Raw genomic sequence first — 21,843 nt, 5'->3', positions numbered from 1 at the left:
TTACATACTGTAGGTATATAAAAATCATAGAAATTTCTTCACTCAATTGCCTCAGTATATGTCAGTATATCATAGTACCGCCCTCCTTTCTTTCTTCCTTCGTTCAAGCTCTGTACCCCGGACTCAATTACACCCCACCTCAAACCCGAATGGTCGCTCACGATCCTAGGTTATTCCCTCCGTATCTTGACCGTGGCACACTTCTCACATAATCACACAATCCTTCCCCTCCGTCCCCGGCAACCCACCCATACCCAACGGCCCCAACTCCCCCACATCCCCCATAATCTCAACCGGCGGACTCCCCATCTCCTGCATCTCCATCATCAACCCCAACACCTTCTCCCTTGCCTCCGCATCCTCATCACTATAGCTCTCCTTCTCAAACTCCTCCACAATCTGCCTCACAACCTCCGCCTGTTTTTTATATGTCTCGATCTTGGGATCGGATGGGTGGGAGGCGATCCAGGCTGGGTAGGAGGTTGATAACTCGTGGAGGGGCTCGTAGAGGATGGAGCGGGAGAGGAGTTGTGACATCATGGACGTCAGGAAATCCTCTTCGGAGGTAGAGCCAGCCGTGGAGGAGAGTTGGGCCATCATCTCGGCCAAAAAGGCATCCGTCTCACTTCCCTCGATACTCTCCTTCGCTTCCTGATCGGATGATTTCATGCGGCCCATCGTTTCCTGAATGGTTTCTTGAAACGTTTTCTTCGTTCCCGCACCCGTCTCGGAGGAGGGAGTCGGCGGTGCAGGCGATTTGGGTGGTTTGTTGGAGTCTGCGCCGCCTGCGCCGGCGGTCATGTCTCCCATTTGCTTCATCAAGGTCTCGAATTCTTTACGCGTCTCGGGGTCTTCTTCGAGGGAGCGCATGAAGTCTTCCATGCCTGCTTGAAGCTGTTGTGAAAATTCGTCATCTTCCGGAAGTCCTGGTAGTCCTGCTCCAGCTCCAGCTCCGGCTGCGGCGCCTGTTGTTGGTGCGGAGGTGGAGGTTTTGGGAATGGTTGCGGGCGGTGGTACGGGTTTGGAGGGGTATGTTGACGTTGAGGGCGCAGGTGCATTGAATTCGTCGAGAATATCATCGAGGTCATCGAGTTCGTCTTCGACGTTCGACATTTCAGATTGGTCTCCTCCTGTCTGTCCAGCAGCTGGGTTCGGCGGCCGTATTGCGTTGCGGGGTGCGGGAGAGTGAGAGTGGCTCAGCGACTCAGCCATCCATGATATCCAAAAGGCAATGGCCCTCGAACAAGAACAATTCCTAAAATGTCTTCATCACCGTACGACCAGCTCACCGAAAGCGAAGCTGCAATCACTCTATCCCTCCAACAATGGGCACCTCAACATCTCCCCACGTTTGCTTTACTGGGAGCATACTACCTTGAATTATACGACAAGCCTGAAAGATCGATTCACTATACACTCCTACTCGACGTGAAATACGTACCGACAAATCCCGCACCACGATGCTTCCAAATCTGCGGTATCGGGGAGGTAAAGCAAGAGGATGAAGCCAAGTCGCTTGGGTGGACGGAGCTGGAGTCGGTTAAAGCTAAAGCGGAACGGAGAGCGAGGGGGTTGATGGGGTTACCGGTTGTGGTACATATTAGGGATAGGGGTGTGAAGTGGGTTTGTCCAGTGGAACTTGATGCGAAGTTGTTGCTTGGTATCGGGCGACCAGGGACGGATATTAATCAGGCATGTCAAGGGTTGGTGAAGGTGGTGAATGACGGGAAGAGTATCTTCGAGTTGGCGGTTCCGAACGGTTCAGCGGCAGGTGCGGCACCAGGAAGCAACGAGTCATCTACGGAGAGCAAATCGAAGTGAGGGAGGGATATTGCATGTGGTCGAAGACGGCAAGAGCATTATAGAATTGACCGATCTGCAAAATACCAGTGGGTGAAAGCGGCTAGGGACTCAGCCCGTCGGGGTCACGACAGAACCTCGTATCGTTATGGGTGAGAAAGATAAAGTCATGAACTATGTCAATTCGTCTATAACGTCTTCACCAACATCTTTCTAACCTAGACCAAACTGTAGCCAAGAAGAGCCGCTCAAAACTTGCTTCAATCCATGTTGCATGTACCATATCATCTCCTAAACCTTTATCCATATTCGAGAGACTAACACTTACTCAATCCTCCCAAGGTAAGCAGCCCATCCAGCATCCCTGTACCTCTTCGCCTCCTTAACAACATCCTTCCCCTTCCCATAAATCCCCCTCCCAACAATAATAACATCACTCCCACAAGCCCCAATAACCTCCTTCGGCGTCCGATACTGCTGTCCCATCGAATCACCCTTATCATCCAACCCAACCCCCGGAGACATCGTGATGAAATCCTCGCCCTCACGATCAGAAAGTCTCCTACCCGCCACGAATCCCATGACGAAATCCTTGTGACGACGGGCCATGGAGATGGTTGCGTCGGTGTAGGAACCTGTCGCGAGGGAGCCGGCGGACGACATCTCGGCGAGGAGGAGGAGACCGCGGTTGAGTGGGAGACCGATCGATTTGAGACCGGTGATGATACCCTCTCCCGGGATCGGGTGTGCGTTGGTGATATCTGCCCACGACGCAATCTTGTAAATTCCGGAGGAGTACTGCAACTGTACCGTAGACCCGATATCCGCGAACTTGCGGTCCTCGAAGATGAGGAAGTTGTGTTTCTTTGCGAGACGCTTGAGTTGCTCGACCAAATCGTTGTCGAAATCCTCGACGATGTCGATGTGGGTCTTGAGGAGACAGATGTATGGACCGACTTTATCCGCGATCTCGATTAACTCGCGTTTTTTGGTGACGTCCACTGCGACCGAGAGGTTTGTTTGCTTTTTCTCCATGAGGTCGAACATCTTCTTGGAGAGGTCGTTAGTGGAGAGCTTGGCGCGCTCGCCGTAGGATTTCCTGACGATGGACATGGTGTGGTGTTGTATGAGGGCTCGATGGGAGATCGAGGATGTGAGGGAGATTTAAGGTTTTTGGTGGTGGGGCCTTTTTGGTGGGGTGTCACGTGAAGTGATGTCGACGTTACAATGCACCCCGTAATACTGAGCTCCTCGATCAACACAATGAGCGAACACAGGATTGGAGACCGTTTGAGCTTCAACGGGGATCTATCCACAGTTCGATACGTCGGCCAAGTCGACGGTACAAAAGGCGAATGGCTGGGCGTCGAATGGGATGATCCTACTCGAGGGAAACATGGCGGTGCCCACGACGGACGCTCATATTTCCAATGCATGTTCGATTTTCCCGTTCTAACCCTCTTATGACATCCAGGCTTACAATATTGTCCACAGAATCGATGGTGCTGGAAGCTTCATCCGACCAAACAAGAAAGCCGATTCAGAACGAACCTTCGTCGATGCCCTCCTGGAACGATACGCCCCTTTGAACGACCCAAGCTCCAACGACAATGATGTAGAAGAAATCCGGGCCTCATGGATCTCGGGCAAGCCCATCGTTACAGTTGGATTCGCAAAGATGTCACAGCGTTTTGCCCAACTGGATAAGCTCCGTGTAATCACACTCACGCACTCCCAAATATCAACCACTGGCCCTCTAGAGAGACTCGCCGAGGTTTGCCCAGGGGGGTTTGCGGTTGAAGAATTGGATCTGAGTTGGAATGTCTTGTCGGATCTGTGCGAGGTTGGAAGGATCTGTGCGGCGTTTCCGGGACTCAAGACGTTGAGGCTGAACTCGAATCGGTTTCATATAACAGGAGAGGTAAAGGTGCCGCAGGGCGCATTCCTAAAGCTGGAATTGTTGACGCTGAACGTGACATATTTGACATGGGATGAGGTCGTGCGAATTACCATGCATTTTCCGGCGTTGAGGGAGTTGCAGCTTGGGTATAACGCCATTCAAACCATAACCGCCACCGGAGACAAACTACCTGAACAACACGGTTTACAATCGCTGCAGGTACTTAATCTGGAAGGGAACGGTGTGGAGCGAATCGAAGACATAGCATGGCTATCCACCCTGCCAAACCTTCACTCACTCATCCTATCCCGAAACAAACTCACAACCCTCACCAACTCCACAACAAAAAACATCCTACCAACCTTCAAACACCTCACTGCCCTCGACCTCTCCCGAAACCAAATATCCTCCTGGTCTGACATCGACGCCCTCAACGCCCTTCCCACACTATCCTCCCTCCGTGTCGCGCATAACCCTCTTTACACCCCAACCCGTGACAGGGAAGATGTGGGACGGATGGAACTCATCGCGCGGTTACCCAATGTGTGGGAGGTGAATGGAACGGATGTGAAGGGGCAGGAGAGGGTTCAGGCTGAGTTGTGGTATCTTGCGAGGGCGGGGAGGGAGGGTGGTGAGTGGACGAGGTTGGGGGAGTTGAGAGCGAAATACGGTGCTTCGGTGCCGGATTCGAATGCCACGGTGAAGAACACGGGAAGAAAAGTGGGGAGTGCGAGTGGTGCGTTAGCAAGTCGTGTACCAAACACGAAACTGGTGTTCTATCCCTCACCGCCGCCATTCAATTCTTCACCGACAAGGACATTGGAGAAGAGACTGGTGCCGGGGACGACAGTTGGCGCATTTCGGAGTTTGTGTGGGAAGCTGTTTAGAATACCACCGACAAAAGCGGCTGTGGGATGGAGAAATTGCAGTACAGAAGAGGAAGGCGAGGCGGAGGTCGAGGTTATGGATGATGATCTAAGGAGAGTTGAATATTATTCTGATGTGAGTATTGAGGGTGAGGTTGTAGTTTGGGCGAGGAATTGATATCGATCTTTCATATATGGTGTAGCGGATTGCGGAGAATGAAATGCTCAAAAGTGAGGTTCCGGGTCCGTGGGAAAATATGGTAAACGCAAGTGGGTGTACCCTTTTAATCCAAGCAAAGCGGCTGCAGTGTAAACTACGTATGTCATCGGTCAGTAACTTCGCCGACGGCTATCTGTGAACTTCCAAATCATTTATCCAGATCTGTTAATATTCCCACGATATTTGAAGAAATGGTACGGTGGCAGGACCATCACCCATGCACATACCGACACAAACACCAATACGTGCTTTAGTGGCATAAGGAGGGAAGTATTCGGGAGGACAAACATCAAACGAAGCGAAAAGAACATATGATGGCCGCAAAAAGCTATATTCACAGGACGCGGCGAGGGGTATTCTATGTACATTACATATCCTCCATCAAGAATCATCCCAGATAATCTCTTACGTCAACCTAGAACCGCCTCGTAGCGGGAGGACTAGGACTCCGGCTCGCCTCCTTATCCACACCCATCTCCTTCCTCATTTTCTTTTGCCCATTGATCAGCTCCTTCTGCAAAGTTCTCGTCGGCTTCTTCGAGTGCATGAAATTACAGAATCCACCTCTCATACACTCTGCGGTCTCGTGTTGTCGACAACATGCTTCCCGGAAGTCTGTTACGGGCGATAGTTCTGCATAGATTGGACGAGCGGCGTACCAGCGTGAGTTGAGAGCGTCGACGGCGGCTTGGGCGGCGTCTTCATACGTGAAACGGGCGTAGACGTTACCAATGAGATCTGAAAACACTGTTAGCATCCTCCTGGATAAAAGACTTCGAGAAACTCACGATCACCGACGTTCTCGCAAACGTGCAACTCCTCAAGTTCGCCGTACTTGCACAACTCACACCACACATCCTCATAGAACGCATCGAATTGCGCTTGTAGTTGTTGGTCGTTCAAGACGTTATTTGGGTCGTGCGCGGGGTTCTGGTACATGTTTGGCATGAGGATGGTTTGCGAGTAAGAAGGTTTAACGTGCTTTCGGGAACAGCGGTCGCCGTGACGACAAGCACCGATTTTGTAGTAGAAGGAGCAGTTGACCTATGATTAACAGTCAGCATAAAGTTTGATATAACGAGAACCCCGGAACCTGGCCGCGCTCGAAGAGGGCGGCGAGTTCGGAGGCGAGGTGAGGAGGGAAGGACATACCTTATCCTGCTCGGTACCGTAGATAGACGCGAGGAAGGATGCCATTACGACGAGATTATAGGTTTAGATTCGACTTGAAAAAGATTGCAACTGTCCGTTGTGAGTGCTTCTGTTCTGCTGAAGGTCTCAAGAGTTGTACGACGCGCCCTGCGATATATGTGGCGAATGCCCCTTGCTGCGCCACTTGTCTACGTTACGCCGCAGTTGCCGAACTCGTACAGCCTTACGGGCAAGTTCGAGAAAGCATCCGAATCACGAAGGCGTCTACTGCAGCCTTTTTGTCAGTTATTGTCTGAATGACATCTCGGTCTCTCTCTCTGACATTCGCCTGGTTAGCGGCAAGAACTGCGCTCAAACCCTCAGTATGCTGCCGATGTCTCTCGACTTCGGGGCCTCCATCGCCACAAAAAGGTTCACGATGGTCCGAGCTTGAAGATGAGTCAGATCAGGAAATCTCAAAAGAAGAAGCCACACAATTGGAGTATGATGCTGCTGGATATGGATCTCATGTCCGCGCGTTTGAACGACAAAAGTGGAATAACCGTGGTCTAATGAACTACAACCCTAAAAACCCCAATCCCGCAGATGTTCCCAAGGAGATCTTCCTAAAAGTCAACCACGAAAACCCGAACTGGTGGAGATACGATAGTCAGTTCCGCAAGGATCTCATCAGGTCCAGAGTGTTCGCAGAAGAAGCGCCGGTATTGGATCGCATGCTTCCGGACCCTCCAAAGAGAAAGGTGGTTTGGGACAGATTCTGTCAGAAACTCTTGAATGAGATCGTTCTCGAAAGAGGAGAGAAATGGGACGAGGTCGCCGAATTCTTTAAAGAACTTGCACCGAGTCAAATAACCAAAACCACCACACCCATACCCTCGCCTGCAGGCTTGGCACGCAGATTCTATGTAAATTTCTTCGTGGAGGGAAGAGGTGTTGTCACCACGAGGCTCCCGCGCAACAAGCACTGGTCTGGAGCAGATGATAAAGCCATCCACGATGCCATCATCAAATATGGAGCATACACAGGAAAATGGGCGTTAATTTGCCAAGCAGTTCCTGGACGGTCACCACTTGATATCTGGAAACGTTACATTATGTACGCATGGCCGTATCGCGATACCACTTCCAGCTGGACCCATGGTGAAGATGAACTACTTTTGCAAGGCATAGCCCGCTTTGGCGTCGATTATGAGAGTGTTCGCGTCATGTACCTCCCTGACCGCTCCACATTCTCGATCGCCAGACGATGGATCAAAGTCAAGTGGCCATTCTACATGCTCGCGAAATTTGGTCTGCTCCGGTTCTGGACCTATGGCAGCTATCACAAAAGACTTCCTCGCCACCAGGTCGGATTTAGAGGAATCAGGAATTACGACGTAGAAGAAGATTATGAAAACCTAAGCAGAAAAGGCCAGGAAAAACTTAACTGGGAAGTGGGTATCAGGACGACGTATGTCCCGACCGAGGCTGAAGAGGAGGAGGATTGGAATAAGATGAATCAAGAATACAATCAGGCGCTTCACGAAGAGGAATGGGAGTCGGAGAAGGAAAAGGGGAACAAGAAGAAGGGGGACAAAGAGGAATGCCGATTTGGAGGATGCTGAGGGTTGATCGACTGAAATTCACGGACCCATTAGCGAAGATGGGCCTCAATACCGGCCTTTTGGGGAGAATGCTTATGATGGTTGGTGGCCTGAGCCTGAACAGATCGAGCTGATCAGCGAAGACATGACTCAAGATGGGGTTGAAGAACACGCTTCTGAGGATCAATCGACCGAAAAGGCTGGACTCACCAGTACGGAAACCGCGAGACGAGTTGCAGGCGCCCGGAAGCCGCTGAGAAGAACCGAAAGTACCCCAACATGTCTGGATCTAAAGTTAAGGCTTGCGCTGGAGCAGATAGATAGTACTTTGATTTCCCGCTATGTACTGCATGACATCATTGATCAATATTCTTCGCCATCTCCTTGCACGCCAATGCCGTCTTTCCAAAAGCCTTACTCGCCCTCTTGAATCGGTCCTTGTCATCGTTGATCAACCATTCTGCGAATTCATCTTTCTATATCCTACCATTAGTTACGTGAGAGAGACGTCCCAAAGAAAGTACTTGCCTCTTCTTCGGTCCACTTCGTATTCTTGGAGTTGTTATGACTCCAATACGTCCTAAGTTGTTTGGCGTTGTGGGGATGGAAGTAAGGCGCGAATTGTTCCCAGGACCAACTAGGGTGATCTTCCTTGAGCTGTTTGAGCAGTTCAAAGTCGATAGCCGACCCAGATGTGCTTTTGCGCTTTGCGGAGACGGTTTTCGTAGTTGTTGTCAAGGACGGGGTGGATTCAGTGCTCCTCCTGAGGGTGAAAGACTTCTGCTCCTTGACGCCTGCCGCATTGAAGATGAGATGAGTGCTTGGAACTTTGAGAAGCGAAAATACTTACGCTTTGTCTTCGGCGATTCCGGGGTCATGGGCCGCCTTGCTTTTTCATATAGTCCGTCTTCGGGATCGAACTGATACACCGGTCAATCACTATGTCCCGTATCCCAGGAGAGCCTACCTTGACGAGATCTGACTCAATATCTACAAGCTCGTCCTCTTCATCTGAATCGATTTGGATATGATCACGCTTCTTAGACATTGCGTCCTGAACTCATGAAGGTGATGAGTGTAGTGTAGATTGGTAAGTGTGAGCGTTTGATCTGTTATGTGGAGAGAGGGACCTTCGGACCGGTACCGGTCGGTTCATATCCCCATTGCACTTGGCCATGGAATCATGCTGTTCGAGTACATACACGGAAGCCCAGTCGCACACGTAGGTAAAATGACTTTGACGTTCCAATTCCAGGAGCCATGACATCTGACATCAAAAGTGTCAATTGCAATTTCATCCAACTCTTAGTTAATCCCTCCTCTCCCACGGTCAGTCCCTAATTGTCGGTAAGGGTGTTCTAGTGCCTGCGGTTTCACCCCGCGACGTCAGGCTCTAATCACCTAGCGTACCAAAGTGTAAATACTGCCAATAATCAAGGAAGCTGAAGTGGACAATGGTCACCTTCTCCTCCTTAAGCTTGTATACAATCTCTTGATACGAGACTGACTGGTCCTATGCAGGCTACGACGAGGAAGCGAGCGGCGGAGACGACGAAGCGGTCGCTTCGCAATCGCGAGGTTGAGGTCCCGTCGCCTGCCGTTACGCCTGCCAAGGAGTCCAAAGTTGCCTCTCCCTCTGTTCAAAAGTCAGCTTCAAAGGGAACTACTGCAGTGAAGGACGTGCACATGTCGACAGGACGGAGCACGAGGGCGGCTAAGCGTGCTGCGGAGGAGGTGGAGCAGGCTTCGCCGACATTTATATCTACCAAGTTATCGAAGACGTCCGCTTCCGTCATCCGAAAACCATACATACAAACAGCTACTGCTGAGTCGGACAAGCCTACGCCGCGCATTACTCGGGCAGCACAGCGAGTCGCAGAGGAGCACCAACACCCCGAAACACCTATGTCAAACGACAGACCCAAGCGGACACGTTCGCAGATCACGGGCGCAGAAGTTGAGAAGCAATCCAGAACGGAAACTACAAAGCGGCAGAAACGGAGCGGGACTCCACCACCACCGCCGGTCATTGTAACACCCGAACCAGTTGCAGCATTGTCAGGAAGGTCTACGAGAGCCTCCGCACGGTTTGAATCACCCATCGCCAACGAAGACGAGGTACGAGACATGAAACTGGCAAAGTCAGTGAAAGAAACCGCGGAGCCTGCTGAAGCAGCAGAACCCCAGCCTGAGCTCGCAAAGACCCCGGAGGTCGCCAAGTCCACTACGGAATTCGAACCCGCTACAGCGGCTGCAGTCGAAGAACCAACCAGAAACTCCAACAACATCGACATCACAGCAACACGGACATCGCCACCCCGTCCCATCCGCAAAAGGTCCATCACGAAACGCCGAAGCAGCAGCACAACCCACCACGAAGCAGACAAACCATGCTACAAACCACCACCACTGATCGAGCTCGATCCACGTCTCGCCCTTCTATACCCAGAACTCGCTCCGAGGAAGAATATGAATCCACCGGTTTCGTCGATGAGGGGGAGGGGGGAGTCGAGTATGCGGTCTGCTATTGTGCCTGTGCCGAGGAGGATGGTGACTCCACCTCCGCCTCCGCCTGCAACGCCGATCGCAAAGTCGGTTCCACACACAGTGGTGCCGCCGAAAGAGGATATAATTAGTCCGGTCCTTGAGCGGCCTGCTTCAGCGGTGAAGCCGGCGTCATCCTCGACCGGGACTGCGATGCCTGTTGAGAGGGCTGAGCAGGTGGTTAGGACTGCGTCGCCGGAGCTCGAGGTTGAGAATTTTGTCGGTTCTCCGGGGTTTGATTTGCCATCTCCGGAGCATCAGCAGGCTCAGGTCCCGTTCAGCGTCCAGTCACCTTCCCAAGCTCCAGATCAACCTCAATTGCAGCCTCAGGTGCAATCACAAGTCCAGGAGCAGCCCGCGACCGTCCTGCATCCTGTACTTGCCGCTTCGGTTGCACCCGTCGCACCTCTCGCACCTCTCGCACCCAACACCCAACAACCAACCTTCTCCGCCGCCGAAGCCCAACTGTACCAAGCCCGCCAAGACGCCCGCCCCCCCTCAGACACCGAAATGCTAACAACCTGGTTCCTCCGCGGCATGGTCGACCTCCGCCTCCAACCCCCCCTCTTCACCCGCTTCGCCGCCGAATTCAACGCAACCCGTCCCCCGCACCACCGCATCTCCCCCGCCGAAGTAGGCTGGTGGGTCCACAATATGTGGGAAACTTCATTGTTGGCGACCACGATACAGAAGGATGGGGATGTGGAGTTTCAGGCGTTGTTGAGGATTTATGGGAGGAGGACCTTTGAGAGGTTGGTTGGGGGGCATGTTGTTGTTTGGGAGAGGAGGGAGAGTTGGATGGTTTTTCAGGAGGTTATTGGGGAGGAGGGGAGGGGGGTTTTGGATCAGAAGCCGAGAGAGGTGGTGGTGGTGGTGGAGGAAAGGCCGGTTGGTGCTCATGGAACCTCAGAGGGACAGGTGAGCGAGGGCGTGAATCCAGTTGCGGCTAAAGGGACCGACTGTGCCCCGGCGCCGACACCGGCACCTGTCCCCGCAGGCGGTCCTCCACCATTGCCTGCACTGGCACATCCTCCCACTTTGACCTCAAAACCAACCCCACCTGCACCCTCCGCCATAACTAACCCACCCACGACAACCCCAAAACCCGCACCCACCTACGAATCCTACACCTGCCCCCGCTGCTCCCTCCCCTTCCCAACCTCCTCCGACCTCCAAACCCATCTCCTCTCCCCCTCCTCCCTTTGTGACTCAGTCGCAGCAGGCGATGTCTGCATCGTATGCGGTATGAAAACAGACTCTCCAAGCCTACAGAAAGCGCATTATGCGCATCATCTCAGATTGGAGGGTGGGGTGTTTGAGAGAGTTGGGATTGGGCATGTTGGAAGACAGGATCCTGGGGTGCCGGGGTTGGCGGGTGAGGCGGGGAGGATGAAGGCCGGGGCTAGTGGGATGGGGGTGTTGAGAATGACGAGGAAGGATGTGAATAAGGAGAAGGCGGACAAGGAGAGGGCGGAGGCAAAGGAGAAGGATAAGGCTATAGCGAAGGAAAGGGAGAGGGAGAAGGAGAGGAATAAGACGAGCCCGAGCACGACGAGACACAAGAGTGGGGAGAGACCAAAACAGCCCGAGCCAACGACACCTCTCTTGGTTAAAACCTTGTCGCAGACGCCGAGCCTATCACCTACCGCTGTTCGAACGCCTGGCACTGGCGCCACGAACTCCAGTATGATCGACCCAGCGTTGATGGCTATGAACGCACCGCCAAACCCTCCGCATCCTCCACAACATCCGTCCGGTGTCCATTCCGACCCATCGCACCCCGCCATGATATACATCCCCGGCTCAGGAAGCTGGTACGTTCTCCCGTCTTCATCCCCAACTGGGCAAATCTACAATGGACCCCTGCCGACGTCGCAGAATCCTCTGCCTTCGCAGCCTGCGCCGGCTGTTGGAGCGGATGGACGGGTCCCAAATCCTATTCAGAGGGTCCGGCCGCCCGGGAGTATGACGGGTGCTTTTTCGTTGTCGATGTCGATGTCGCCGCCGGGGCCATCACCGTTGCCTACGCCGCCGAGTTCGGTTACCGCGTTGCCTGCTGCGTCCACGGTTGGACCGGCACCCGCATCTGCACCTGCTCCGGTGTTTGCACCGTCACAGCAAGCGGAAGCACCGAGGCTGTCGCAGTCGCCTGTGACATTGGTGGTGACGGAAGATCCACGAGCGTCAGGAAAATCTATGGCAGACGCGACGCCGACACCGAAGCACCCAAACTCTCACCGTCTCAAGCCTCCTGCACCCAAGTCAGTACCCGCACCGGCACCGGCACCGGCACCTTCGTATCAAGGGTATCAGGGACAGGCGTGGGGCGCATCACAGTTGCAGTCGCCAGTAGCCATGTACCAACCTCTACCGCCATATGCGCACCTTCCACAATCACTCCAACAACCACCACCGCCTAGTCCAAGACTACCCCCGGGTCCAAGACACCCCACCCCAACATGGTCCACGTTTCAACAACTCGAACTCATGGAATGGGTTGCGCAGGATGAGAAAGAACGGTGGAGACGCGCGAGTCATCGGTTTGGGAGGAGTGTTGAGGAGTGTGTGCGGGAGGCTGAGGCGATTGGGTATAAGGTGTTTAAGTTGGGGCCGAGCAATGGGGGTGGGAGGTGAATTAAGTGAGGAAGAGCAAGGGTTAGTGGAGATATATACATTGAATCTAGTGTAGGGGGATGAGGACGATGAATATCCCTTCGACTCCTGGCGCTGCTCCGTCATCCAACATTTTACCTCATCGACGTTACCTGCTCGTCGGAACCTTTGCACCACGCTATTCCGAATTCGGCAAAGGTAAAGTCCCCTATCGCAATCGCGCGCCGCGCAGTGCGGGCTCGAGGGTGCCTACGGTATCAGGGCGTGCTCCGTGTACAAGAATAGTAGCTAACACAAGCACAGCACTTACTCGATAGGCTCCTGACCTAAGCGAATACTCTCCGTAGCCTGTTCCTCGTGCCTCCACTGACTCACCCACCCACCTCTCTCCCCTCCTTGACCTATGGCGTGCAGGTATCGGCTACCCGTTTCTTATCACCTGCAGCTGCATCGACGCATCCCGGGACCCGTATCGGTTATCAGTGGTGCCCCGACGTCAATATCGCCCACCGGGTAGAGCATCTCATCCAGGTGCTGAGGTGATCAGCAAATTGGCAATCTCCGGCGCGACACGGGTTACACCTTTCTCCTGAAGCCTTCGCGGTCGAACCTTGGGGCTGTATCCTCTCGTATACGATTAGCTACGGCTCCGCGGCCGATAAGATAATACGGGCCCATCGCATTCATAAACGCTATCCGGCATAATCGGCACTGGTTACGGCGAGTAGCATTAGTAGATTACACTATCACTTTCCCCCGCCATGAGGATGGATGAGTCGTCGTTCATAAGCGTCGCTGGCCCACCCGCGAGCGCAAGCACCATTCATACAAGACAATTGACGGGGTGTATGCTCGATCCCCAAGTACAAACAGCAACGACGACTACTACAACTACAACTACGACCACGACGTCGCCGAAGAAACCAAGAACGACGAGAACAGAACAAAACGACAAGAAGATGAAGGCAGAACGCCGCGGCAGACACGCTCCTCGCTCCCGCTTTGGCTGTACAACCTGCAAACAACGTAAAGTCCGCTGCGACGAAGTTCACCCGATCTGTGGACACTGCGAGCGGTTGAAGTTGGAGTGTGGGTATTTGGAGAATGTGTACAAACACTCAGCTGTTTCCTCAATCTTGAGTTCTTCGATTCCGGTACCAACGCCAACGCATGCAGGGCTCGGACTGGGCATGGGTGTGGGGTTCGGAGGAGTTAACCCCAGGCTGCTGGGGACGGTGTCCAGGAGGGCCAGCGAGTTGAGTCTGTGCGATGACGACCACTCTTCGCTAAGTTCGGAACAGCTTACCGGATCTTTGTCTCTCATTACCCCTGGAACAGAGTTGGACGGAGAAAGCGGGACGTATGGCTGGCCTGGGCCTGGGACGTCCGTTACACCGCCTCTAGGTGGGTCTTATATGGGCATGGGTCTCGATTTAGATATGCCTCAGAGTGCTGGCGGAGGTGATGAGGGTTACATGTCATATATCCCACCCGACATCTCGAGCTTGCAACTGGAATCCGGCTCGTTCCACGACAACTCGCCGATCTCGCAATCCTTCCCGACGCACGCATACAACTTCCCCATGGCTGCTTCGCCTTCGGCGTTGTCGACGATGTCACCGCCCTTGTCCTCGAATGTGAGTCGAAGGAACTCGTTCAGTATTGCCTCCCACGCCCACGCTTTCAAGAAACAAGCCATGGCGACTCAGAGATTTCAGAGCTCGTTGTTTGATATTGAAATGCCTAGGCCGTGTACACTTCCCGCCGCGGTGCAAACCGTGTCCCGTGCGATATTCTGCCCTGCGCCAGAGTTGATGGCGTCCACCGCCTGGCTCGCCGCACTCAGTTCGTCTTCGGCGCCCTTGAAGAAGGTCGTGTTGACGTTTGCGGTGAACGGTGGTGATGCAGCCATGCAATCCGCTAGGAAAATAGTGTTGAGCAGTGACGAGAACGATGAAGCCAAAATGATTGCACTCCTGATCCTCGGGACTTGGGCGGTACTCAAGGCGGTGAACAGACCACATTGGGTAGCGGATGTGGCGGCGGAGTTGGTCGTTGTTTTGCAGAGGGATCAAATACAGTGGCAGGAGAAGGGGATTCCGAAGCAGCGTATTTTCGCTGCTTTGGCACATTTTAATGCGGAGAGTACGAGGACGGATCCGGGTGCGACGAAGGTGTTGAGGGAGTATCTCAGGGAACATGGCGTTCCGGAACCAGAAGCGTCGCAGACTTCGACGCTTAGTCAGGCGTTGTACGAGAGCGCTGTGGCTCCAATCCTCGCGTTTCGAACTGGTTTGCATAGCGTCATCGCTGACCTCCATCTTGGCCGGAAGGTGGAGTTGGAGCCGTTATGGGCTGACCGACCAAGTCTGGTGAACAATTTCGAAGGACCGCAGTTTACCGCTGCCACCGACATGGAACGCTGGATCTCCCTCGAATGCCGCGTCGTCCTAACCCAATTCCACGGCGCTCGACTCCTCCAGATCTCAACATCCATGCTCCGATCCCCCTCCTCCCTCGAAGAAACATGTTCCGCGATCTCCGATATTGTGCGTTCGATCGTTGATGATGCTGATGTCGACGGCGAAGAGAAGGTTGTGGCGGCAGTCTTTTTGAGAATCAGGTGGGCCGTTGAGATGGCGGCGTTGGAGACTGGGTTGGTGGAGGTTAGGGAGAGGTGTATGGGTTTCGTTAAGAGGTTTACCGGGGGGAGTGAGAGGGGACGGGAGACATTGTGGATGGTTACTGGGATCTAAATTGGAGATGGGAGATGGAAGGAGAGTGAGAGAAGAAGATGGTTATACCGTATATCTATAGATACCTTAGTGACGTGATAGGACGCTGGCGTTTGGAAATCGTTCATGAATATACCTGATATTAACCTACAACCATGCCGATTCCGACCCGCGTGTTCATTATAACTTGCAACGGCCCGTGTTTTCACACGCCCATGGGTATCTCGCCCTTTCGGGCCGATGCGGTAACCCACTTTCTCAACTTACGTCCCCATCTCTATTTCCTTCATAAAGATAAGATGGATGCCATTTCCCTCCGTTTCACCACCATTGAGATTCTCGCAGAGCCCGTTATGAGAGGACTTGTCAGGTCTGATCCTTCGAGTGTTGATCCGAATGAGTTGGAGGCGATGTTGAGCGCAGTTTATGATGAGCAGAAGGATAGTAAGACGAAGAAGAGGAAGTGCACTAAGAGTGAAAGTAAGTTCGCTATTGGTTTACGGCATTTGGAAGTCTAGGCTAACGAAGTCAACAGGTCCTGGACCCTTCGAGCAGCAAAAGACGTTTAAGAACGCCGTGGCCAAACCAGTCAGGAAAACGAGGAAGTCCCACGGGTGGTCAAACTCAGACGACGAACTGCTTCTCTCTTTGCGCCGCAATGATCTGACTTGGCCTGAGATTGGGAAACACTTCCCCGGTCGTTCGGTGCATTCCCTCCAATGTCGATACACGAAAGTCGGTGCTGCTGCCATTGAGTGGGATGAATCAGATGTAGGTAGACATTCGTGAGGCAGAGAAAGTCTGAGATGTTAACTGGTATCGTTAGGACAAATTATTGAAGGAAGCTGTTGGGTTGGACGCCAAAGAGATGTGGGCAAGGATTTCGGGGAAGGTGGGGAAAGGTGCCAAGGCTTGTGAAGTTAGATGGAAAGCGCTCACCTGCCAAAAGTGAGTGAAAGAGGGAAGATGCGGGTATGGAAAGTACTTATGTTGCCAATATATTTGCGAGGAATGCAAAAGTCCATTAGTTTCCCACGCGTGTTTCGCTTTGCACCAATGTAGTCTCGACGATATCAGCTGCAAAGTCAGTAGCCGAAACTCAAGGGCGCCATACATGTAGGTCAGCTTGCACACGGGCAGCTGCCGCGCATGCGTAAACCGGACTTTTTGTTTATTTCCGACGTGTCGGAAGTATATATTCTTTTGATCTACTACTGCTGCCCAACCTTCAACTGCCCCATCGCCTCCTCAACACTCCCCCCAACCTCCTTCTTCTCCTCCTCAGTCTGTTCCACCTTCATCTCCGCACCACCTCCGGGGTACCTACTACCCTTATCCTTCTTCTTCTTCTCCTTCTTTGCCTTCCCTCCCTCCACCGGGTACGCCCTCTCCGCAATCTCCTGCCACTCCTTATCCGCGACATAAAATTCCTGAATTGGTTTGAGGAGTTTGTTGATCTCGTCCGTTACACCGGATTTTAGGTCCATGGGGGTTAGGGATTGGGATGCGTAGGCTTCTTCAAGAGCTTCGTAGGTGCGGAAGGAGATCGGGCCACCGTATTGTTCGGGGCGGTTGATGTAGAAGCCTTCTTGGGATTCACCAGAGGATTGAGAGCGGAGGGCGTAAACGGGGAAGAGAACGTTCTTGACAAAGGCGAGGACACCGTTGCCTTCCACCTCACCAGGAGCGCAAAATGCCGCACCAATCTTCTTTTTGACAGTTTTGGCGTCGTCGAGGACGTCAATCTTGGAGTTTGGGTCTGAGGAGGACATCTTTCCACCTGCGAGGCCGGGGACCATTGGGTTCATGAGATGCGCACGCTTCTTGTATCCGAGGGTCGGCATGTACTTTTCCGCAAAGGTGAAGATCTTGCGTTGATCCACTCCGCCGAACTGTGCGTCGCAGCCCAAGTATTCTTCGTCGAGGGCTTGCATACCGGGGTAAAGGAGACCGGAGAGGAGAGCTGAATCGACTTGCTTGACGACTTCTGCTCCGGCCTTCTTGGCGTCATGTTCGGTGACATGGGCGGCGAGACGGTATGTGTCCATCGAGTACTCCGGCGTCAACTGATAACTCGACCCAGTCACGAACCTCAGCTTCTCCGTCGAAACACCCAGCGACTCCAACATTGTCCTGACAACCCTAGAATAGAACTCGACTCGGTGCTTGACAAGTTCGATAGGTGCCTTGAGGTTATCGAGGAATGCGTGGATGTCAGCGAGGAGGACGGTGACTTCGACGTCCGCGCGGAGGAATTCGGCGAGCTTGACCATGGGGACGAAGTAACCGCAGTGAGGACGGCCAGTGGGGGCGGTACCCCAGTAGAGCTTTAGGGGACGCTCATTGGCTTCGAGGATAGCCTTGATTTGGTCACCACCGAGGACTTCTTGGAGACCACGGGTGATGAGAGTGTATTTCTGTTGTTAGTTAGCCATTGATCAATACTAGACAACGTCCTAGCATACCTCATCAGGAGTCATCTGGGCAGCCATTCTGAGAAGCTCTAAGGCTGATGACTGAATTGCGACGGAGTTGTTCGGTGTAGCTTTGCGATCTCTGCGGCGCAGTCGTGGCGCAGGCGATACGGCGATGAGGCAACACCGGCTCACCTCGAGAAGAGAAAAGGCGATTCAATTGCCCAACTTACCAGGAAATCTTTCTCATCACCAATGCCTCGCGCCTGTCGCCAACCTCAACACCGCTCTGGCGGAAAGCAGACACAATCCGCCACGGGCAAATCCCGCCGTGGCCGCGACCAAGAATACGCCGAATCCTCACACGACCTCTCCGCCGCTCATGAATCTTCTAGTGCTGAGGCAAAAATGCCGCCTCTTGGAATGTGGGACTTCGATCAGTGCGATCCGCGCCGCTGCTCAGGGAAGAAACTCTCTAGGTTGGGCTTGATCAGGAACTTGAAGGTCGGAACACGCTTCGCCGGAATTGTCGTCACACCCTCCGGCAAAATCCCCGTCTCCCCCGCCGATCACGAGATCTTGTTGACTGGCGGCGCAGCCGTCGTCGAAGCCTCCTGGGCCCGCCTCCAAGAACTCCCTATGTCCCGCCTCACCGGCCGCGCAGACCGTCTCCTCCCTTACCTCATCGCCACAAATCCCGTAAACTACGGCCGCCCCTGGCGCCTAAACTGTGTCGAAGCCCTCGCAGCTTGTTTCTGTATCGCAGGCGGCGAACACGGATTCGAGTGGGCTGAGAAATTACTTGACAATTTCTCGTGGGGACATGCGTTTTTTGAGGTTAATGGGGCATTGTTGGAGAAGTATCGGGAGTGTGGGGATGCGGAGGATGTGAAGAGAGTTCAGGAGGAGTGGTTGGAGGGGTTGGATAAGGAATACAAGGACAGGAGGGAGGGGAAGGAAGAGGCGTGGGAGACAGGGAATATGAATAGAGGCCAGAATGCGAATGCGGGGATGCTGCCACCCTCCGACTCTGAAGAGGAAGATGAATCAGAAGAAGAGGAGGAAGTCGAGTATGACCATTGGGGTAACGTCAAACTTGGCAACACCGCACCTGAAGATGACGAAGACTCCGAGGAATTGGAGTTCGACGACGAGCCTGATGCGGAGGATGATTACGAGACATTGAAGCAAGCGAAGAATGCACGGGAATGGGAAAATCCGAATCGGAAACGTCAGGAGGAGAGTGATGACGAAGAGGACGACAGTGAGGAGGAGGATAGCGAGGATGAGAGTGACGGGGAGTATGATGATGATGTCGTAGATGCTGTTCCGGTGGACAAAGTTACCGAGGGTGTTAGGAGGACGTTGACGATTGCCTAAGTCTTCAGAACAGGAAATGTAAGAGTATAAATTGGTGGCTGCTGTTCATGACAGCCAGATCTAGGGTATCACCAAAGAAATAAACGCTCGCATCATGCAAAACAAACATCGCTCCTCAACACCCATTTCACTCCTTCCAGAACCTCACTCCCCTCATGCACCAGACAATTCGATCCATGTCTATGCAACAACGCCGTACCCCGACTCAACTTTGCAACCAGCGGCTGCTCCTTAGCTTTCTTCCCTGAACCCGTGCTGGTGTAGAACACTGTTTCACCACCACGTACACCATCTTCCTCGCCCATAAGGTAGACCAACAGAGTCCATTGGGTGGTATGCCCAGTCACCGGATCCACCGCATGATCGTCATAATGCCGCTGAAAGAACGCGCCCTTCGGATACCTGTACACCCGAATATTCGAATTCAAGCCAACAGCCCGCACCTCCCCCTTCATATTCGGTTTCTCCGTCCAGTCCCCACAAACCTCGTTCAACCCCGTGTCTTCCCACAGCCTCTTCGCAAATTCGGGATCGGTGAGCTGCCAGCGGTCGTTGGTGCGGAGGGCCATGCCTTTGACCGCGGACGGGGTTTTTTCCATTGGGAGGGATTCACATAGTTTGACGAAGGCTTTGCAGGTTGCTGGGGAGAAGAGGGGCAGTGTGATGATTTGGTTTCCTAGCAGGGTGGTGAGGGGTGGTGGGGCCCACTGATCAATCTTGGAAAGAGCCGGCCATTTTGGTGGTTGAGGGTGAGAAACAGGCTGCTTGGAAAGTGTAGAATTGTCCTTCCCAACGACTTTCTTCTTCGGCGGCATTTGTATGATGTTGCTATTTTTAGATTTTTTCCAGGCACCCAACCTCAACGACCTGCAGCTCACCTCCAACCTCCAACCTCCAACGTACGCTCGCCCAAGAACCATAGGAACCACAAATATGGTTCTCGTCCCACCATCGGTCACGCGGCTACAGGCCCTCCAGAAGACTGCCTCCCAGATCTTCATGACAACCTTCAACCCAACCAATGCACGAACCGGAAACAAGGTCCTCAGACAACGACTCAAGGGACCCACAATCTCAGACTACTACGTTAGGACAAACATCACTGTCGCTAAATTCGTCAAGGGTTTCAACAAGATGCGTGCCGCCCTGATTGAGAACAACACCGTTGATGAGCGAGCGATTGGAAACCCTCTGGTCAACTTTGAGGAAGAACAGCGGATCAAGGAGAACGAGGTGTACGTATTCCCTTCCACTCTGAGTTTGATTGTATGGATTGTGTATTGATCGTGTGCTTTGTCATTTAGGCGGAGGAGACGTGGAAAGGGACCCCCGAAGAAGGGACAAGGAAAGCGTGCTACGTCCGGAAAGAAGCGTTAAAAAGTACTGGGATTTCATTTGGCGTTGTTGGGCATATTTTTCGATCTTTGGTGTTTTGGTTATGGCCATGGGTACGATACATATATGTACCTGTTGCAAGAATTGCGTCTGTCTGTACTACACCATCACGTACTTGAATATGTCCGATCATCATCATCATCATCATGGCCACGATTGCGGCCATTCCCATGAAGGCAATGCCTACACCCAAAACCTCCACGAAGTCTCCCTCACGTCCTCCCGTTCCCTCCACTACGCCGCCAAATCAGGTCCGCCCACACACCTATCCCTCCTCCTCCATTAGAACCCCTTTTAACTTAACCACAGGGAACCTGACAAACCTCCATGCCCTCCTCCAAAAAGGCAAAAGAGTAGACGAACGAGACACGTCAGGCTACACCCCTCTCCTCCACGCCGCACGTTCTGGGCATATCGATGTCATCAGCGTACTGGTCGAGGCTGGCGCTGATGTGAATGCGCATACACCAGAGATGAGGTCGACAGTGTTACATCGACTGAGTATACATAGAGATGCTACAGGGATGGTGGAGGTGTTGATTAGGAGGGGCGCGGATGTATGTGCGCAAGATGGAGATGGGGAAACGGCCTTGCACAAAGCATGTTCAGTATCTGAAAACGAGAAGACGGTGGAGCTGCTATACGAGAAGATGACGAAGAAGGGCGGACCGGATCTACGGAATCGAAAAGGAGAAAGCGCGCAGGAGGTATACAACCGCTACATGAAATGTTGATGTGAAGGTGGTAGGACGAACTATAAGTTGGGGCAGAGAGAGGTGGGAGAATACGCAGGACGTGAGGGTGTTACTTTGGAGTGGATGACACTGAGCGGGGGTTGCGTGAACGGTGAGGAGGTGAAGGCGTTTGTGCAGAAGGAACTGACAAGATGAAGACTGAACGAAAAGATGAGACTGAGAAGATATCTTTCAAGAGAGACCAGCTCCCAAGCTCGACCATCTACCTAAAGTAAAAACCGCAAGACCCAAATATACAAAAACCCACAACAAAACACTCCACCCAACCTTTTCTACACGCTCACAGCACCAATCCAGGAGCCTAGTATCGAACAGCCCTCCTCTTATATCCAGCCGCAGCCGCAGCCGGAGCAGCAGCCGTCATGGCAGCAGCAGCAGCAGGTGCAGCAACGACCTGAGTCCCAGCCCAAGGAGCCGGGACAGCACCACCCCAGCCCGCAGCCATACCGTACCCAGCACCAGCAGGAAGAGGGAAGACACCACATG

General features: G+C 53.1%; 16 protein-coding genes across 16 annotated transcripts; 10 read left to right on the top strand and 6 right to left on the bottom strand.

The window, feature by feature from the left end:
- Positions 1–162: 162 nt before the first annotated feature.
- Positions 163–1,137, bottom strand: SAICODRAFT_30441 (Pex19-domain-containing protein). Its single transcript, XM_019167681.1, has one exon. The coding sequence runs from the start codon at positions 1,111–1,113 to the stop codon at positions 205–207; it is 909 nt and encodes a 302-aa protein (XP_019024156.1). The 5' UTR covers positions 1,114–1,137; the 3' UTR covers positions 163–204.
- Positions 1,138–1,260: 123 nt separating this feature from the next.
- Positions 1,261–1,821, top strand: SAICODRAFT_7639 (uncharacterized protein; the record flags this gene model as incomplete). Its single annotated transcript, XM_019171018.1, has 1 exon — positions 1,261–1,821. One exon carries the CDS (start codon positions 1,261–1,263, stop codon positions 1,819–1,821), a length of 561 nt encoding a protein of 186 aa, XP_019024155.1.
- Positions 1,822–2,124: 303 nt separating this feature from the next.
- SAICODRAFT_57236 (orotidine-5'-phosphate decarboxylase) lies at positions 2,125–2,913 on the bottom strand (the record flags this gene model as incomplete). Its single annotated transcript, XM_019169518.1, has 1 exon — positions 2,125–2,913. The coding sequence occupies one exon, from the start codon at positions 2,911–2,913 to the stop codon at positions 2,125–2,127; it is 789 nt and encodes a 262-aa protein (XP_019024154.1).
- Positions 2,914–3,063: 150 nt separating this feature from the next.
- SAICODRAFT_92802 (RNI-like protein) lies at positions 3,064–4,810 on the top strand (the record flags this gene model as incomplete). The annotated part of the gene is made up of 2 exons (XM_019171833.1): positions 3,064–3,236; positions 3,295–4,810. The coding sequence occupies 2 exons, from the start codon at positions 3,064–3,066 to the stop codon at positions 4,742–4,744; spliced, it is 1,623 nt and encodes a 540-aa protein (XP_019024153.1). The 3' UTR covers positions 4,745–4,810.
- A 391-nt stretch (positions 4,811–5,201) lies between these two features.
- On the bottom strand, positions 5,202–5,983 carry SAICODRAFT_57052 (RNA-binding domain-containing protein; the record flags this gene model as incomplete). The annotated part of the gene is made up of 3 exons (XM_019169505.1): positions 5,202–5,524; positions 5,575–5,830; positions 5,939–5,983. The coding sequence occupies 3 exons, from the start codon at positions 5,981–5,983 to the stop codon at positions 5,202–5,204; spliced, it is 624 nt and encodes a 207-aa protein (XP_019024152.1).
- A 482-nt stretch (positions 5,984–6,465) lies between these two features.
- SAICODRAFT_30439 (uncharacterized protein) lies at positions 6,466–7,800 on the top strand. Its single transcript, XM_019167680.1, has one exon. The coding sequence runs from the start codon at positions 6,490–6,492 to the stop codon at positions 7,540–7,542; it is 1,053 nt and encodes a 350-aa protein (XP_019024151.1). The 5' UTR covers positions 6,466–6,489; the 3' UTR covers positions 7,543–7,800.
- Positions 7,795–8,631, bottom strand: SAICODRAFT_30438 (uncharacterized protein). The gene is made up of 4 exons (XM_019167679.1): positions 8,489–8,631; positions 8,372–8,441; positions 8,050–8,315; positions 7,795–7,997 (listed from the first exon to the last, which is right to left on the bottom strand). Exons 1-4 carry the CDS (start codon positions 8,567–8,569, stop codon positions 7,878–7,880), a joined length of 537 nt encoding a protein of 178 aa, XP_019024150.1. The 5' UTR covers positions 8,570–8,631; the 3' UTR covers positions 7,795–7,877.
- Positions 8,632–8,771: 140 nt separating this feature from the next.
- Positions 8,772–11,209, top strand: SAICODRAFT_123721 (uncharacterized protein). Its single transcript, XM_019165379.1, has 3 exons — positions 8,772–8,817; positions 9,090–11,007; positions 11,063–11,209. The coding sequence occupies exons 2-3, from the start codon at positions 9,208–9,210 to the stop codon at positions 11,105–11,107; spliced, it is 1,845 nt and encodes a 614-aa protein (XP_019024149.1). The 5' UTR covers positions 8,772–8,817; positions 9,090–9,207; the 3' UTR covers positions 11,108–11,209.
- On the top strand, positions 11,177–12,732 carry SAICODRAFT_30434 (uncharacterized protein). Its single transcript, XM_019167678.1, has one exon. It carries the CDS (start codon positions 11,491–11,493, stop codon positions 12,697–12,699), a length of 1,209 nt encoding a protein of 402 aa, XP_019024148.1. The 5' UTR covers positions 11,177–11,490; the 3' UTR covers positions 12,700–12,732.
- A 1,557-nt stretch (positions 12,733–14,289) lies between these two features.
- Positions 14,290–15,567, top strand: SAICODRAFT_30429 (uncharacterized protein). The gene has a single exon (XM_019167677.1). It carries the CDS (start codon positions 14,376–14,378, stop codon positions 15,432–15,434), a length of 1,059 nt encoding a protein of 352 aa, XP_019024147.1. The 5' UTR covers positions 14,290–14,375; the 3' UTR covers positions 15,435–15,567.
- SAICODRAFT_123700 (uncharacterized protein) lies at positions 15,482–16,408 on the top strand. The gene is made up of 3 exons (XM_019165378.1): positions 15,482–15,893; positions 15,949–16,184; positions 16,240–16,408. The coding sequence occupies exons 1-3, from the start codon at positions 15,569–15,571 to the stop codon at positions 16,363–16,365; spliced, it is 687 nt and encodes a 228-aa protein (XP_019024146.1). The 5' UTR covers positions 15,482–15,568; the 3' UTR covers positions 16,366–16,408.
- Positions 16,409–16,624: 216 nt separating this feature from the next.
- SAICODRAFT_65845 (tyrosyl-tRNA synthetase) lies at positions 16,625–17,925 on the bottom strand (the record flags this gene model as incomplete). The annotated part of the gene is made up of 3 exons (XM_019170182.1): positions 17,879–17,925; positions 16,709–17,830; positions 16,625–16,681 (listed from the first exon to the last, which is right to left on the bottom strand). Exons 1-3 carry the CDS (start codon positions 17,903–17,905, stop codon positions 16,625–16,627), a joined length of 1,206 nt encoding a protein of 401 aa, XP_019024145.1. The 5' UTR covers positions 17,906–17,925.
- A 157-nt stretch (positions 17,926–18,082) lies between these two features.
- Positions 18,083–19,207, top strand: SAICODRAFT_56988 (DUF367-domain-containing protein; the record flags this gene model as incomplete). The annotated part of the gene is made up of 1 exon (XM_019169499.1): positions 18,083–19,207. One exon carries the CDS (start codon positions 18,083–18,085, stop codon positions 19,205–19,207), a length of 1,125 nt encoding a protein of 374 aa, XP_019024144.1.
- SAICODRAFT_30428 (uncharacterized protein) lies at positions 18,969–20,027 on the bottom strand. Its single transcript, XM_019167676.1, has one exon. The coding sequence runs from the start codon at positions 20,020–20,022 to the stop codon at positions 19,300–19,302; it is 723 nt and encodes a 240-aa protein (XP_019024143.1). The 5' UTR covers positions 20,023–20,027; the 3' UTR covers positions 18,969–19,299.
- Positions 20,028–20,140: 113 nt separating this feature from the next.
- On the top strand, positions 20,141–20,584 carry SAICODRAFT_35268 (uncharacterized protein; the record flags this gene model as incomplete). Its single annotated transcript, XM_019168413.1, has 2 exons — positions 20,141–20,442; positions 20,512–20,584. 2 exons carry the CDS (start codon positions 20,141–20,143, stop codon positions 20,582–20,584), a joined length of 375 nt encoding a protein of 124 aa, XP_019024142.1.
- An 88-nt stretch (positions 20,585–20,672) lies between these two features.
- On the top strand, positions 20,673–21,579 carry SAICODRAFT_30427 (ankyrin). The gene is made up of 2 exons (XM_019167675.1): positions 20,673–20,867; positions 20,926–21,579. The coding sequence occupies exons 1-2, from the start codon at positions 20,724–20,726 to the stop codon at positions 21,334–21,336; spliced, it is 555 nt and encodes a 184-aa protein (XP_019024141.1). The 5' UTR covers positions 20,673–20,723; the 3' UTR covers positions 21,337–21,579.
- The last annotated feature ends 264 nt before the right edge of the window (positions 21,580–21,843 follow it).

Source organism: Saitoella complicata, assembly GCF_001661265.1.
Source record: "Saitoella complicata NRRL Y-17804 unplaced genomic scaffold SAICOscaffold_12, whole genome shotgun sequence".
NCBI classification, from domain to species: Eukaryota; Fungi; Ascomycota; class Saitoellomycetes; order Saitoellales; family Saitoellaceae; genus Saitoella; species Saitoella complicata.
Note: the sequence above shows the minus strand (reverse complement) of the source record. Positions and strands in the feature narration are given on the sequence as shown.